Here is a 17899-nt window from a genome sequence, read left to right as displayed (position 1 = left end):
TGACGAAACACAAAAGTGAGATTATAAGTTAAAGGATGACTCGAATTGTATACTTTTCTTAATCAAAAACATGTTTTCCTTGCGTTAATTGAATAAGTTTTTTTACGAAATGATTGAAGTGAAACGCTATGAAGTGTCAATATAATGATGTGGACGTTTTTGTTTGAAAGAGATAGTGAAAGAAACATATTAAAGACATTATGTAAATTGTTGTTGATGGTGGTGATGGTGGTTGTGCTACTGTTGTACGTGTCAATTAAGAAAACGAAAATATGATGTTAAATATCTATAGGCTACGAAACAAAACATAGACTTTATTTCGGCAGACAGAAAGTGTTATTTTTGTATATTGTGAGCGCTCGTATGATATAAATTACTTGTTATTGAATAGTAAATAAAATTTTCTTCGGAGAATCCGCGGATCTACTGTCACGATTTTTTAATTTGATTGTTCGTTTGAATAATTACATCTGGAACTATTCGCAAGCCCTATGAAGTTTTTTCATTTTTTTTAGATCAATTATACTTTGATAAGTTGTAATAAAACTGTTTATTCACAAACTTGCAGAATTTGACAAACTTACAAATAATGAATTTTTTAAATAAATTTCTACCATAAATGGTTTTTAACAGAGTCAAAACAAAACAATAGTTGATTTATACCGATTCATCTTTTTCATTAAACTTTTTCGTTATGCATCATAAAATACACACAAAATAACGTTCATACAAGTATATAATTACATATAAAACTTGTTTTAATAAAAGGAGTATAAAAAAGTTTTAACAAAACATTGCTCTACATTTCTAAGTATTGACTTACATTTTCTTAAATACTAAAAAATGGTACGATTACATTTTTTTCGCATCTCTTCATCGTCACAAACAATACTTAGGAACTATAAAGCTTGTATCGTACAAAATTCCTCCCTCCTGAAATGCAAGGTGCGTAAGTATCATGTAAATACAACTGTGCTATAGGCGCTTCGTAAATAATGTCGTCGTACTGTGATGACTGTACATCTTTTCATCTGAATTCATCGTGAAAGCTGCCCTCGGTATCGACCATTTTGCTGCCCAGAAACAGATCTGTCTTACTAAGAACTTCCGAAAGTTGAAGCTTGCCGTCGTGATTGACGTCCGACAGTTCGATTAAATGATTAGCCTCTTGTATTGCGTGTCTTGGATTTCTCGGGTCTATGTATGCCTGTTTTTGAGAAGATAATTTTTTTTAATTTTCATAACCGTTTCTCTCAAAAAGCATAGGTGGTTCTACTAGGTCAGCTTACCAACAATTCAGATCGATCGGCTTTCCCGTTTTTGTTCTTGTCAATCAGATGGCGGAATTCCTGGCGGCGCTCTTGCCTCACAGGCATAGATACGCTCGGTTCAACGTTGACACCCTCCGACGGAAGATCGGAAAATTCATCTTCCGTCAGCTGCTCGTCACCATCACGGTCTTTGAAAAAAATAAAACGTATTTAAGTCAAAGGCTGAGTATGGGCTCATATACCTTTCGTTGGCTCATCTACGTACTTTTAAGTCAAATACATGCTTTACTTATAATAATGTTTCTATTTATCTTGAAGGCAGAAATTTATAACAACAAGTTTACCAATAAAAATCTATGTTAAGTTTAATTAAAATTTTTACCACTAACAGAAGTTGCCAGTTGAAAATAGAATCGATCAATGAATGAAAACTATAATAACCTGAATATATTGAAAGAAACAGTTTCATTTAGCTCATCGTTTTGTTTGAATGCTATATTATTATCTATAATTTTCCTTAAAATGTTCAATAAGTTTTTTAATGGCGTTCTCGGTGTGCTTACATATTTTTTACAAACAATGAGAAAAATATTCATATGCGTACCACAAGAGTCTGCTTTAAAAAAAGTAAACACTCAGAAAGATCATTTTTGAAAATCATCATCGTATCAAGGTATCAAAACTACCATTACTCCTACTTATAATGTTGGTAATAGACTTGCTGATAACATAATTTATTTTCTTCTCTAACTATCAAACAAACGATAAAAAAGAAAACTTACCAAACTTATCGAACAGATCCTCAACCATCTGGAGCAGTGCCCGGTGACTGCTCTCTGGATGAGTGAAGGCGAGAAACTCGTCCAGAGTGAGTTTATCAGGATCATTCCTCGCAGCCTCGGACCACCGAGCCCTGTCCCTCACTACGGCCTCTTTCTGACTGCGCGACAGTTCCAAGTGACGCTCGTTGTAGGAGTCGATGTAGTCTTCCGATAAACCATTCGAGCGCAAAAAGTGAGCGTGGTACTCGTCCCACGAGATTTCACCTAATTATAACATGATTGAGTAAGCTCGTTAAAAAACTAGAAGTGGTAATTATATCACAATTGATACTGCTAGCTTAAACATTAATAATTAATGAATTGCAATATGAAAAAATAAGCATTTACTTATAATAAAAAAAAATAGTTTTATTTGAAGCAAATATTAATACAATTTTTATTGCGGGAATCAATGAATAGTTGTGCCTTAGTTACTTAAAATCATAAAAAAATTGATTAGAACAAAGTAATATAGTTTTTTGTAGGTATTTCAATAAATATTTCATTTAATGAAAAACAAGTATTTAACTAATATCATTTAATAGTTTCGCACTCTAATTAAAAATAAAAATCTGTCACATCAGTTGTAAAACTATTATTCGTAAATAATATTTTAACGTATTGTTTCATTCAAAAATTAATAAAATTTAAATTAATGCACTTGTTCGGACTAATGTAATTTTTTTTTTTTTTTTTTTTAATAAAGTAAATTAAAATCTCATATTTTTTTCCACCACAATTGGTGTTAAAAAAATCATCATTATTACGCAAAGCTCACCGTTTCGTGGATTGCTATCGATAGAGGTGAAAAGTCCGATGTTGTCCCTCATAGAGCGATCGATGTGGTCTATGATCTTTGCGTGTATCCACTTGGCCAGCTCCCTGATATCCAAGAAATCGTCCTTGTCAGTGTCAGCTTTCCAAAATATCGTTTCCAGCAGTTTCCTTGAATCCTCGCTCGCGGATAGTCGGACTCTCTGCTCGTCTCGAGTATCAGAATTGCCGTTGTCGTCGTCGCTCAATTCATTCAGGAGTTCCTCGATGTTAACGCCACTTCTATCGTTCGATTGTACCGGATCGTCTGTTGGCTCATCATTTTTCAGGGGCATCGAGTGCCGGTAGTAGACTACCAGTAGACATGCGTAAATCGTCAGTGCGAGGAGTATTGCTGCCCGTGGAAAGCGCAGTCTGGTCATGTCAAGGATAATAATCAGGGCTTTTTTCAGTCCAGCGTTTTTAACGTTGAGCTATTTTCTTTCTATCCTGACTGAAATAGCAATATGATGGTATACACGGTGAGAAGAGATAACTAAGCTCGAAATACTAAGCAAATGAAGGAAGCTCAGCGTAACAAAGAAGCTGTCATTTAATACTAGTCGTACAACTGTTCAGATTGAAATTTGTATTTTATGCATTATATAGTGATTATTTGACAAGTAAAATAAAAATAATCTTGATACAATTATTTAAAATTGGAATTGTATTTTTACTTCGATGCTAAAATATTCCAATGGTTCTTGATTCTCAGTGTCTCGAATAAAATCTAAATAAGAGTTGCAATTTTCAGACTTGAAGACGGAAATGAACTATTCTCATTTACTTTTAAAATCAAGTATTCAATTCAATTAAAACAAATGTTTTTCATTTTTTGCAAAACTGCATTCACTCCTCCATCAAATGGAAAAAGCTCAAGTGATTGCTACTCATTCGGTGTATTGCACGCACTCCTAATTATTCATTAATAGCCCAATAACTCAACAAATCGGAAACCATTTAGTCATAAAAAAAAGAAAAATATACTATTTTCCTATCTACTGAAAGTAAAGTCACACGAATCAAATAAATTACGAGACAGAGCCTATATTATGCGGTAAGATTCATTGAAGATACATGAAAACATTAACTACCGGCGTATGCACACAATTATACACCGTACCGTACCTGGCACTGTCAAGTATGTACTACATTGCCGCTGCTCTTAAAATAACATCACGGAACAGCTGTTGCCAAAGTACATTTTACTCGATAAAATTTTTCATCCCTTACTCTGCACTACATATCTTTGCGTAATGTATCCACTATTGTTGCCACAACTGTTTATATAAATCTATTACCTGATATATTTCTCCGGTACCCACATAGTCCAATATTATCAGTGATTGCACAAGTGTCATATAGACGTACGGACAAGGCCGGTGCATGCGCCGTAAAAGCCGAGATTCCGCTGCCAGTAGCGCAAAATTCATGGGCTTCGGCAGCTGTAGCTCCTCGGCGTCATCATCTCGTCCTCCTTTTCCTGCCCATTCTCTTAACAAATAGCCTCTCGAGTACACTATTACCATTAATCCACCAGTACAACAATCGTTTAGTCTCCTTTTTTTCACTTGTCCACAAGATCAATGACTATTTAATTTTACTGTAGCCAAAACAGAGGCTCGCGTCTGTCTGGCGGTACGGCGTCGCACTACCACCTCCTACCCACCAACCTCGACTATCGATCCGCTTTCACCGCATCTAAACCTACTTTCCCAACGGCCCCTTCCTCTCCTGGTTTGCTTGCCACGGCTCCAGCGCACTCCGTTTTCCCTTTCTCTTGTTATGTCCCGCGCTCGATAACTCTCCGCATGAATCAGGGCTCACACAGGCTTTGTTACTCAATATAGTGGTTCTAGCTTTTCACCGACTTCCTTTTTTTTGAGAAATTTTTTTTGTGAGCTTTCCATTCGGGCACAAGTGATGGCTTCAAAAAAGTCAGCTGTATCTATACTTTTTTTCTGTACTTTACAAAATTAAAAAAAAAAAAAAAAAAAAAAATTCACCCCTCGATTTCTATCGCGTGATAATCAAAGGTCTATCGACCAACAGTTCGGTCTACCAATCGAGACTTTTTCCGATGATTACACTGCCCCATTTTGATGAAAATTCCAACGAAACACCGATACAGCGATCACTAAACTCTCGCAACTATCCGGATCGTACAAATTGAGAAACACAAAAGATGATTCCACTGCGAAGATTAGAAACGCCGGGTGCCATTGTCATTCATTCGCGCTATTTGCGGCGTTTTCCTCGCAACTCATCGAATCTTCTGCATCTCCGCTCCTTTGGCTGATGAATTTCTCTTTTCTCTCCGCTTCTGTTTTCCTTTTCCAGTGAGTGGCGTCTATACAGCGAGACTTGAATTTATTAATCTCACTTGAGCGCCTCTCTCGACTGCAATTCCGCATCAATCGGTCGTGCCCCACTTCAATTTATCTCATTTAATAATTCCTAGCCGTGGTGCCATTTATTGGTATGAATGCCGATGCTCCAAGTGATATGTATCATACACGCTGCCTTTTCATTCGCCACCACAATGAACGCCAATTTTTATTCATCGAAGCCACTGGCGTCGAAAGAGTTGGACAGCCCTAGGTCGTTTGCCAATTGGTGGCTCCTAGTTACCTCGTTATTATTGTAAGACCCAAAAGATAATCTAAAATATGTATCTAATGAGAGTTTTTCTTGCCCACCTTGATTAGCTGCAGAATTGCCAATTAAATATCGGAAAATCAGCTTTGCAGACGAGTATACGTACATACAAGTTCAACTCGATGAAAAGAGCCGTGGCACGTGGATAAAAGGACCCAGTTACCCATTAAATTTCGATCAAATAACCCATGAATCAATAAAAAATTACTTATGTGATCATACACTCGACCTTATTTCGAGGAAATTAATATGATTGTTACCGAGTGCAGAGATTCCATTCAATTCACGTCAGTTTCATTTCCTTTGACTTTGCACCCAAGAGTTCATCAAACAGAGGCGGGAAATAAGTCAAGTAGTACACTCTACCGGGATCTTTTTGGAGCCAACAAGAATGGAGAATAGAGAGAAGAGTAAGAAGCTGGGAAAAAGAGGATGTCAAAGTAAGAGTAGAAAAACAGAAGTGCGAGAGCGCGCTTTTTGCGACTGTCTTGCTAGGGAGAACTTTTCTTTTTGGTCCATGTGCCTTTTCTTAGAAACTAATGCACGCTTCGAGATAGTAATTGTATTATACATTGTAAAAAAAAAGAAACGTTTTTTTTTTTTTTGAGCAAAGAATAATACGATACGTACTTGGAAAAAGATTTCTATTTACAAGTGTTTGAAAATCGACAATATAATTGTGCCCTATTCTAAACATGTGCACATTGTATGTTTAAAACGCAATAATAAACTTTCTGCAAACACAATTTTATATTTTGATGCAGTAGTTGTCACATATGACAATAAAGACAACGTTGAACAATTTTTTTTTTTAAGTATAGTATATACATAAGTAGTACGTACCGACATCGTGAGTCAAATATGAAATACATAAGTGATAAAACTTGAACAGAAATCTAGTTTGAAATGTATTTTTTAGTACTACTTAAAAACTATTGTACGAATCAAATCGCTTTTCATACAAAATACAAGCATCTCTACTGTCACATATTTATTGATCAACTTCTACCATTTGCACGAAGAGTAGACAGAAAAAATACTTTTCTTTCAACGATGAACCCTACAGAACCTTTCCTGTGCTACGAAGTTTACATACATAATATCTATCCTCGCAGTATCCTCCAAATCGAGGATACGTAAGCCAAGTCTTGTCATCAGGTACGTAATTGTAGTCATTAATCTATTAAAGTGTCTACAATAAAATCTTTGGCTACATTGCTTAGTGCTACGCTCAATAATTATTAAAAACAATCCGTCACTACTTTTTAGTAAAAATATACGTATAAATGATTTTAAAACGCAATAGTAGCCTCCAATTAAATTTAACATGCCACGCATAAGTACCGATGTAAAAATTAAAAAATAAAATTCTCAGTAGTACTTTGTCATTTTTTTAAAAAATGTTAGAAAGATAACTTACATCGTTTAAGGAATTAAAAACTATTAGTAGTAAATTCAAACTAAACTCACGTCCATCTAAGATTTAAGCGTACACTATGAACCAGCACAAAGTTAAAAATTCATTATTTGCCTTTATCTGCCATTGATTCAATGACAATCACTGATAACAATTCAAAGTTCAAAGCGTACATGAGAATATACACACAAACTTTTTTTTTTCCAAACCATCTACGTCAGTGTGGAGTCCAAAGTTGGCTCCCGTAAATCGATCACCAAAAATGATACCCAAAACCAGCGAAGATGCTCAAGGTTTCGGGTATTCTTGTTTTGTTTTTTCGAGATTGCCATTGACCTCGATTTTGGACTTCTCATCGTTTATCCCCAGCGCAAGATTCGTAATACCGTGAAGTCCGTGGGACGCGTGCTGTGGTTTCGATTTCATGGTTCCAATGAGTCGTCGAATCGGTGGACTGAGCAGGTCGTGGTCGAGATCCGCTGGATCCTGGAAGCCCGTGATGTAGCTCACTGCCACTCCGATTACCATTGTGCCGATGCAGCCGATCGCACTGTACCACAGGTAGCTTATCTGCATTCAAATGACAATATTTTTTCTCCTATGAATTACTATTTCTCATCCATTCCGTACAAATAATCGCGCGGTTTATAGTTTCGCCATATTTTCAGATACCTTATGAAACTCCTCTCAAAGCTACAAAGTTATCTACAGAAAATTGCTCTAACTCAGCATTTTAATTCTAAATAATGGAAAACCTATATGTAATTCATGAAAAACAATTATATTATTTAGTGCTGTGACTCCAATTCATAGGAAATGAAACGAACTCAGTAGTATTGTTCTAGTTTTTCTGGAAGTAGTTTTCATATAAGAGGAATAATTTCAGCTTAGTCATGTGAATAAAATAATTCTGATTCATCAAGAATCGTCCTTATTCAATAATGAAGCTTTTGTTTACAGTAAATGATTGTAACTTCTTCAAAATAATTCTAATTCATAAACTACCAAGTAAGCCGTCTGAATTGTACTTACACCGAGTTAGTATAAATTATGGACATTATTCTAGTTTTTAATGTGATATTAATTGAAGGGGAATAATTTTGGTTTAGCCCTGTGATTCGTATTTTGGATCCATTAATCTATTTAAAAAAAAAAAAAGTAATTTCAATTACTTTAAATTAATCAAATATAGATTTGGGATTCTAATTGACAGAAAATCTTTCTAACTTCACTTTCGCTCAGTACAACTATGATAATAAACCTTCCAAACAAATAATGAATCCCACAAAGACCACTCACTCTGTAAACGAACCAAGCCTCGTGTCCGTGCGCCTCAACTGAGTCGGGTGATGGCACCGCTGCGGTAGCGGTACTGTTTAGACAGGGGCAGTTTTCAATCGACGTGTCCAAGGTCTTTTCAATGATATCCCCACGCAGTGCCGAGATTTGGGCGCCCAAACCGATCCACAGTACCACAATGAGGCTGATGGTGGCACCGGTCACAGCTCCACGAGCGTTGGCCCAAGGCACGAACATGCCCAGCGAGAACAGACCGAGAGTGACGCCACCGACCATGCCATTGAACGACAGTGCAACCTGTGCTTGTTAATTAAAGTTATTGTTTATTTTTACATTGGCATATTGGCATTGGCGAGAAAATGTGTTTGGCACCTGGAGGACGCCACCGAGTCGCTCGACGACGAAAACGAGAGCGAAACTGAGTAGACCAAAAAACACACTGATCCATTTGGCGTAGGCGGCACCTCTGCTAGCGGGCATGCGGATCTTGAACAAGCCTTGCAGCACGTCCTCGCAGGTTATCGCTGCCAGAGAATTTAGTGCGCTCGCTACGGTTCTGCAAGAAAAAAGGGCATCCACGTTTAGAACGAATCACCAAGGATAGATATGATTTTGGGTTTTTACCCGAGCGAGGCGGCAAAAATTCCTGATACAAAGAGGCCTGGCACGCCCTTGGCGGCTCCCATGAAATTCATGACGTAGAGCGGCAGCAGTTGATCCTGGCCCGTTATGTGTTCGGCGGTAATGGGATCGCATCCCTTGTACGTGCTGTACAGTACCATGCCAGTCATGAAGTTTATCGTGTAAATTAGAATGAGGCCAATCGCCGACACCCAGAGAGCTCTGCGTCAAAATGGTCGTAAATGGCATTAATTTTCGCTATCGTAACAATATTTCCAAATTTCTACGAGTTCTGTTGCAGAGAGCAACATTTTTTGGGAAAAATTATTCTCTTTTTTACATATTAAAGTACGATTAAAACAAAAAACCATTGGCTTTAATTTTTCTCTTTCTTTGTTTGAATAGGTTGCCATACATTGTTTTGTCACCTTGTATGCTTTTTTTTCTGAAAAAATTATGGCATTAAAAAATCGCCTTTTATCTAACTACAACAATTTTTCAAAAGTATTATTTATAACACAGTAGCTTACAAATTTATTTCCAGCTTAATAAATGAGTAAAATAATCACGCTTCAGTTTGAATAGACGGAATTGAAAAATAATATTTTTATATAATTATATTGAAAATTCGTATTGGCAGTTCCACAAAACAATATATTTTTTTATCATAGATTAATAGAAAAAATTCTTTCCACGTATTGCTTCATTCAAATATTTACATAAAAGTAGGTCATGTAATGTTTACGATCTGAAATCATGGAAGACATATGAATTTTGGTACTTAAGGTTATCCACAAATAAATTTTCTTTCATTTTCCAAGATATTCCTGTAAATTGTGAAGTAACTTATGAATAAAAAATGTTTAAAATGTTTCATTAATGACGCGATAACATGGCATTATTAAATTAGAATCGATTTATCAATAGCGTTATCATTTCGTAGTAACTCAACATGTCAATGAATGTATGATAAGAAATAACGCATCAGATAAAGTCAAAAACTAAACAAACCATTACTGATTTTCCGTATTACCTTGAACTGTTATGTTATGTAACTGTATTTGTAATTTTTCAAAACTCCTTTACCATAAGTTTGTATATAATTGTTGTATGAAAAACATTTAAAAAAAAAGGATGATACAAACTATTTTAATTTTTTGATGCAAGAACTATTTAAAAAAAAGAAGATTAAGAGCTTTTTTCGATTGCACGTATACTTTAGACAACAGTGTGGAGTGTGATAAAATTAATTATTTTCTGATTGTCTAATTGGTCAATCATGAAAGCAAGACAATTGTGGACAATTTAATGGATTATCCAAGTTAAGATAAACTAATAGCATGTACTTTCTGACTTGGCCGATGCTCTGGACGCTCAGGTACTTTTGGACGGAGGCTTGATTGCTGCAAAACATGGTCGTCCAGTAAAAAGTCCCACCAATCACGACGCTCCAAAAACTATGTCTCACCGTGGGGTTCGGGCTTAGGTTGAAAAACTCGAGTCTACCGGTTTCTTGACTGTCGTTCCAGATCACCGAGGGACCGCCCGCCATCAGCCCGCCCCACATGACTATGAGCAGCAACGAGCCCATGAGAACTACCGCTTGGAACGTGTCCGTCATTATCACGGCTTTCATGCCGCCCTGGATAAATAACACGAACTCGTACACTATTCAATTCGTGCATCATGTGACATTATTTTTTTCTCGTGAGCTCGTAAAAAATATATTACGCGAGGTAAAACATAAAAATCCCATGTTAAAATGAATGGTTGGGCTGTTTTTTATTTTATATAAGTTAGAATGACCATTTTTTAGGCAGTAAAAAGAGATTTTCATTTTTATTAACTAGCAAAGATTTTTCAATAAATGGCCAGAGGAAGCTTCGTGCCCAATTTGTGTCAATGATTCTAAACCAGAGCCTCATAAAAGGATAAAGAAAAAATGTTTAAGTAATGTACTCACTTGGGAGGCGTAAAAAATACAAACTGCATAGACTAGAGAAACCGCGGCGTAAGTGTTGAGGCCGGTAACTGTGAAGAAAAAAAAAAACAGACAATAATCCTCTAATAGTTGTAAAAAGGTAAAAAAAAGTTACAAAGCACCCACCGTGACTTAAAGCTAGAGCTGGCGCGTAAACAGCCACAGACGTGTACAGGATCATTTGAAGCATGTAGAGGCCACTCGCCAGTAATCTGCAGTGCCTGTCGAAGCGCAGATTCAGGTACTCGTAACTCGAGGTCAATCTCAGCTTCATGTACACCGGGAGGTAGAGCTGCGAAGTTATCGGCACCACGAGGACGAACGAGACACACGTCATCCAGAACTGCGTACCCTGTGACGCGACTCGTTTAATATACAGAGTCCTAATAAATTATTGGGCTTGATTTCTCTCCTTCTCCTTTTTTTTTTTTTTTTTTTCCTTTTGTAACCTTGTCAACTCTTTTAAGTGTGGAAACACGTGAGTCTCAATTGAGTATTTGTCACAAACACGTGAGCGCGAGAAAAAAAACCTATTGCTCGGTAATTCTTTCGTTCGAGCATCTGCGCGACTCGACTCATTGAGCTTATTCGATTTGAGCGGTAAATTTTTATTCCTCGACGACTCAATATTCCTCGTTTGCAACAACACGACACATCTCACACCATACAAGCTTCATTGAAACTTCGTACCAACTACACTGCACCAATAAGTCGTAATCAAATCAATCGTATAGCTGAACTATTCGATCAAACGATTTCACGTATACCTTCGTAATCCTTAAAGTTATGCAAGGGAAAAAAAAGAAGATTAAAACTCACGTGGCCATACATCTCGGCGGGATTGCCCAGCAGTTCGATGGCGGTGATGAAGCTAGCGGCCAGTGACATGGCCATCGGCAGAGTGCCCATGTCCGAGCCGCCGAGTAAAAAGTCCTCGCTGGTCTTTTGCTCCTTGGTGAAGCAGGCGTAGAATGTCCCGATCATGCTGGACACGATGAGCATCGTGCCCAGGACGCTGTAGTCGTACCAAGAGAAGAAATTCTTCAGGATCGACTTTTCAGCCGCACAATCTTCGGCGCTGCTGGTGGTCTCTTTGGTGTTGCTCGTCGTCGGAGTGGAAGCATGCTCGCGATGCCGTTGTTCGGCCGATGATGATGCCAACAGCGCGAAGAACAGCATCAGCAGTAGGACGCGCATTTTCGGGATTTGACTTTGAAATGTCTTTTGGAACGCTAAGAGGGAAAAGTACATTGAGAAAAATGTCACTATCGATCTCGTTTGGTGTCAGTAAATATCGCAGGTTGAGAGTTGAAGCGTTAGATTTTTAAGTTAATACAGTAATGTGACTGCCAAAGCTTGTGGTACTGGACTGAAAAAAATTTTTTTTTAATTCACGGAGAATACGGGAATTTGTTCATCGAGTCATCGACGTTTTAGATAAGTACTTTGAAGTTAGACTGGTAAGAACTAGAACCAAGCAGTTTTGTAAATCGTTGGAAAATGATTAAATTCGTTTGTAATTAGTTTAACAGTGTATACACAAGAGTTTAATTTTTTTTTTTAAGAATGACGTGCTTTACTTTACTACAAGTAAAATGTTCTAACATTCCATAATATATGGTATATCTTTATTTTTGGGATAATGTTTATAAATTTCTGATGGGATTCGACATAATCATTTTTGTTTATATGATAAATTTTGCAACTTTACACCTCGAAATTCTGTACATACTTGCCTGATTGTATTGCTTATCATTATAAGAACTGTTTGGTATCAGAAAGCTCTGTTTTGGGAGTAATTTGTGATTTTTAACAAAAAAACTGTTACTGTCTATTGAATATTGGAGTTACGAGGAAACATCTGTGCAAATATATTAGAAAACCCATTGTCCAACAGACTTTGATCGTAATCATTGATTATCATTCGATTACCGATTCCACTTGATAATAACGTATGCGTTATTACCTCATATATTATGCAACGATTACAGCTCTAAGACTCTCCGATCGGTAACCCAATCGATGTCCGCAAAATGACCCTTCTTTCGAGTCCATCAACAAAATAATAAAATGCTTATCGATTCATGTGGCGCAAATGCGATGCTCGGTCCATCCGTACATATTTTTTTTAAGTTTCGCAAAAAGAGGAAGTATGACAGCGGAAAAAAAGGATCTACGTCAAAGAAGTGCTGCGCGGCAGCAGCAACTAATTCGATTCTGCAGCCGGCGTGACCAACGAATGAATTTATATCGATAAAACCACGAGAGTGATCGGTATCCCCAGATTGATCCTACAAGTGCACACGCATTGTATTTTTACACATCTACATTCGATAATTTCTGGTTTGATGCGGTTTTCTATGTACCGATGAATGTCACAGATTGTTCCGTATCCAAACATATCCCTCCTTTATCTCGTCCACGTCTCTTTTTTTCTTCCTCTCGGATGTCTTAAATTTTTCTATTTTTCGTGTCTGTTTCAATTACTTCTTCTTTTAACGCTGCACTGATTTTATTGAACGACGTCAAGTTCAGCAAGTGCAACGAAACGAGTTTATTTTTCAGGGTGAAGTAGAGGAAAAGGACTGAGAGTCTATAACTATTGTGATTAATCAAATTTTACTGCTGAATTGGCGCGGGAATTCCAACGTTGCACTATCATTGAAGTGCTCCATCATTGCTTCTTATTGTTTAAAAAATGACCCGATCGTGTCATTCTATTACGTCTACGCCCAGAACCTGATCTTTTTTTTTTTTTTTTATTGCAACTTTTTTGAACATGAGTTTAATAATAATTACATAGTTTATCTGCATAATTGTAGAAAATTTTGTTGTATATTTAAATCGTAAAAATTCCTACAATCATTATTAGCTTGCTTAATAGTTTCCATAGTCATCATATTTTATTCAAAGCAGAAGATCAAAGTATAGCTGATGTTAATTAAAAAAAAAAAAAAAAAAAAAAAAACAATTGGACTTTTATAAAAGTTTGAAATATTTCTTCTATCTCAATATGAAATATAAAAAAATTTCCTGTTTTACGTTACATTTTTTAGTCACATACGTTGAAATCATAATCGTGCTTCAGGTATAAAAGAATTTTTATGTTTCGCTCAATGGACAATACCTTGTTTAGCATGTACGTAATTAGGCCTTACTGTGTCGAGAGAATTAATTTAGGTGCTAATTAAAAATTTTAATAAAATTTTAACATATATTTTCTTACGCTAAAAATTCAAAAAACTAAAGTAATCTTTGATTCTTTATTCATCCAAAAATATTTTAATCAGACTAAAATTAAAACCAAAGTGAAAAATTTTTGTTAGTTCTGGAAACTTTTATTTGAAACTTATAAGATTTTAAAGTTAAGCTTTAAAATTGATGTAAAATTTTTGCAGGGATGCAAGCCTTGCAATCTTCGTTCTTAGTCTAATCTTTCGCAATTTTTAAAATCTTTTAGACGCAAAAACAATCTTTTAATCTCTCAGATTATTCTTAAAACTGTGTCCAGTTGGAAAATAATATTATTACAAAGTGAGAGAAAAAAAATTACAAAAATGACTGTGCTAGAATTATGATCTGATGCTGTTTCATTGTCCAAAGATTTTTTATTGTTTAGAACAGCAATTTTTATCGAATGTGCAGTGATTATCATCGTTTGTACAATAAAATTAACTGGCAATAATTACGTAAATAAACGGAAGTATGGTAAGAATTTAGATGCCAAACGTAAAATGTCACTAGACTGCGGAATAACCAAAGGTAGCCATTCTAAAACATTAATTTTTATCATTTTTTATCTCAGTGCATACTGCAAGTCGAAAGCGTAGGAAATGTATTCGATGCATATTTGGACATACTTGAATAGTTGGTCATAAATAATTAAAAGTTTTACTCAAACTTATATTCCACAACTAAATTATTAGTAGTAATAAATGAAGTATTTCAGGGATGATTTATGATTCTTTACTGTTTTTTAATACTTTATCACGATGTCTTCCAAATTAGATTACTGTGTACGCGCGTACAGTATTAATCAAAAGATATTCCTAACAAACTTACGAACTAAAATTTAATAGACCTTAACGTTAATAAAAATTATTAGGTTTTAGAGATTGACATCATTAAAAGGTTTTCAACTCTCAAAATCCTGTGAAATGCAATAGTAAGAATCTTAAAAAAATAAACATCCTTATCTAAGTCACTCGAGAATTCCGTTAATAAAAATGAAATATAAGTCCGTTGACTGATAAATTATTTCTAAAAGACAAAAAAATTATTAAAAATAATTTTATGACTTTCTGGAGTACACATTGTTAACAACGACTTGATAGTCACTTAGCGCGTTTTAGAATTAAAATTTAAATCAAAGTGAATGTATGTCATTTAGAGTTTTTGCGAATGATTAAAAATCATTGGCTTCTTATTAGGAATAACAAACTTTTTTCTAGTATATTAAATCGTCGATTTGATTTTCAAAAATTGGTACTTTAATTTTAAAATAACTTAATTTCAGTTTTTTTAAAATCTTTCATCCAATCCGACAAACTTAAACAATAGATCAAATTAATGTTAAAAATAAATATCATGACAACTTTATTACTCACCTTCGGTCAAAACTAGTAAGGCACTCAAAAAATCGTCAAGGTACACGACCAGTCACTGGTGGCTCTCAATATCCTTCCACAAATCTTGGATCTGCACTAAGGATATATCTCTTGCTAGTAGGATTCCTCACTCTTAATAATAGCCTGTGTTGCTGCTGTTTCTCAAAAAGGTACGAAACTGGAGTTGTATGATTTTGCTCGTTTTCTTCGCGTAACGCATATATCAAGTGTGCCACCTGAGCTTCGTTATCGGATGATCCTGCCTTTTCCACGACTCTGTGTGTTTTTATTCAATAAGTCATCGAATTGCACTTGGCCTGACCAGGACACCACTGTTATGACAATCTCGGGACAAGAATCGGTTGTGGTACAAACAATGGATACAAGCGTGTGGTCGAGGATCGAAGGTTGGATCGGTTTTCAAACTGATCGTTTTAACTGTCACATGTGCCCCTTTATACGACCATAACTGCTCTTCCTCCCCCCTAGAGTTTCTCGTGCAGTATTGTAGTCTGCTGTCTCCTTTTTCTCTCTCTCTCTGTTGTGTGGCTCATCTCTTCCCTCCCCAAGAGCGTATGTGAATGCTGGTCTGCTCCTCGAGACTTGATGAGCGTGCGATGTCAACATTGGGCATAACGGGAGAAACGCAACGAGCGACAATAGACGGAATATTACGCGATTGGAGATCAAAAAATTGATTTACGTAAGCACCAGTCTGTGACACGATGTACGTGTGCTTGTCCATGGCACGCGTTACTTATTCATTCGTTGTACTGAACCATGGGCTTTGTCCTCGGTCGCAACAGCTACAAAGTTGAAATGTATTTTTAATGATAACGTGACAGTGGGTGACCGACGCGGTGCTCTACGCGTTATTGTAGTTCTTTTTTTTCATGTCATGAATTAACTCTATCTAGTAACCTTGCTCCACCTCTATTTCAGATGTGAAAAAGGACCAAATGTATACAATTATGTGAATGACATGTTACAAAAATTAGTAGGAAGAGACTTGAACTAATCAACCATCGTTTTGTGGTCACTGAGCCCAAAAGGAACTTACATGCTAGGTGGTAGAAATTTTTTTGAATTTTTATCTATTTTTTTATGTAGTGGACATTTCTTAATCAAATTTTGTTTTTGAGACGAGGAATTACTTAAAAACGACCAAACCTCCATACCAACCAACATTTTTCCGCTGAGTAACTTGTCAAAACAAGAAAATTATGCTCAATTGGACTCCTGATTTTGTCAATATTGTTAAAGACATTTTTTAAAGGCGAAAGTATAAAACTTACAAGTTGGAATGTTAGACATGGGTTCAGTAACTCATGTGAAAGAGATTTTCCCATTGTTTCGTAGACAGAAAAGCACGTGCTTCGTTAACGAACTGTTATTTTTTCCTACAAATAAATTTACGCAGCAAGCGTGGCTGACTTTTTGACATTTGGTAATTTGATGTAAGGGAATACGCTAATTGACTGACAAAAATACAGAAGCCTTGTACCTTTTGTGTCATGATAGACTCTTTGTTAGTGGCTCTTCATTCATAACGTTTTTATTTTATTATTTTTCTTAATGACTATCTGTATTGTTTTCTATTTATTGTCTGTTGTGCACAATCTTGCAAAACAAGACTCGTGACAAGTACCAAACATCAATAATTCAAATTGAATATCAATCTAGATTGAATCTCAATTGTTTTGGAATACGTTTATTCACTACAACTAAAAATTCTTCGTTCTTCGTTGTGCGATCAAATAACTGCAGGTGTTCTGCCATTTGTAATGACAGTTAAAAATAATCCAAGAAACTCTCATTTTCATTAATACAAAATTTTTAAATATTCGATTTGATAATTCCTTAAAACAATTTTGAAAGTAAAATTTTTTACCAAAAAAGAAAATCTTATTTTAAATTACAAAACCAGTAAAAAACAAAAATATTTTACAGCTGTTTGCACGTTAGTACTATGGTAATAAAAAGTTAAAAATTAATATTGAATAATAAAATTTGATACTCTAAATCAATGTTGGGCAATAAATCATTGATGATTAGCAAGACAGATTTTATTAGAATATTTCTTTCAATAATAAAACAAAGGTTTATTTGGAATACCCAAATGGTACATCTGTATAACGTCTTTTCACACATATTTAATAAAAGCTTTTGATGTAGTTCTAAGTAAAAATTTCTGAGTAATCGGAAATGAATGGATTTTGTAATTCTTTTCCAATGTTGAGCAATAATATACCAGTACAAGTTTTCTAAGTTACGACAACTCTGTGTGGTTATTTCAGATGAACTACTTACTAGTGTTTTTATTTGTAAACTTATGGAATTTATACAATGACAAATGTCTTTTCCCATACTTCTTGAGATGTATGTTATTATATCACTTTAAAATGCAAAAA

The 17899-nt window shown here is 35.5% G+C and overlaps 2 protein-coding genes across 2 annotated transcripts; both read right to left on the bottom strand.

The window, feature by feature from the left end:
• Positions 1-812: 812 nt before the first annotated feature.
• On the bottom strand, positions 813-4530 carry myd (stromal cell derived factor mayday). Its single transcript, XM_014350777.2, has 5 exons — positions 4207-4530; positions 2871-3359; positions 2054-2317; positions 1290-1459; positions 813-1207 (listed from the first exon to the last, which is right to left on the bottom strand). Exons 2-5 carry the CDS (start codon positions 3286-3288, stop codon positions 1028-1030), a joined length of 1032 nt encoding a protein of 343 aa, XP_014206263.2. The 5' UTR covers positions 3289-3359; positions 4207-4530; the 3' UTR covers positions 813-1027.
• Positions 4531-6955: 2425 nt separating this feature from the next.
• On the bottom strand, positions 6956-15934 carry LOC106637921 (sodium-coupled monocarboxylate transporter 1). Its single transcript, XM_014350900.2, has 9 exons — positions 15489-15934; positions 11701-12113; positions 11008-11233; positions 10864-10931; positions 10247-10542; positions 8904-9122; positions 8652-8835; positions 8280-8576; positions 6956-7550 (listed from the first exon to the last, which is right to left on the bottom strand). Exons 2-9 carry the CDS (start codon positions 12076-12078, stop codon positions 7269-7271), a joined length of 1950 nt encoding a protein of 649 aa, XP_014206386.2. The 5' UTR covers positions 12079-12113; positions 15489-15934; the 3' UTR covers positions 6956-7268.
• Between the last annotated feature and the right edge of the window lie 1965 nt (positions 15935-17899).

The sequence above is a fragment of the Copidosoma floridanum genome, unplaced genomic scaffold (assembly GCF_036245765.1).
Source record: "Copidosoma floridanum isolate Cflo_tuat_1 unplaced genomic scaffold, Cflo_Japanese_pri ptg000014l, whole genome shotgun sequence".
NCBI classification, from domain to species: Eukaryota; Metazoa; Arthropoda; class Insecta; order Hymenoptera; family Encyrtidae; genus Copidosoma; species Copidosoma floridanum.
The sequence above is the reverse complement of the archived record's forward strand: the minus strand, read 5'-3'. Positions and strand labels throughout refer to the sequence as shown.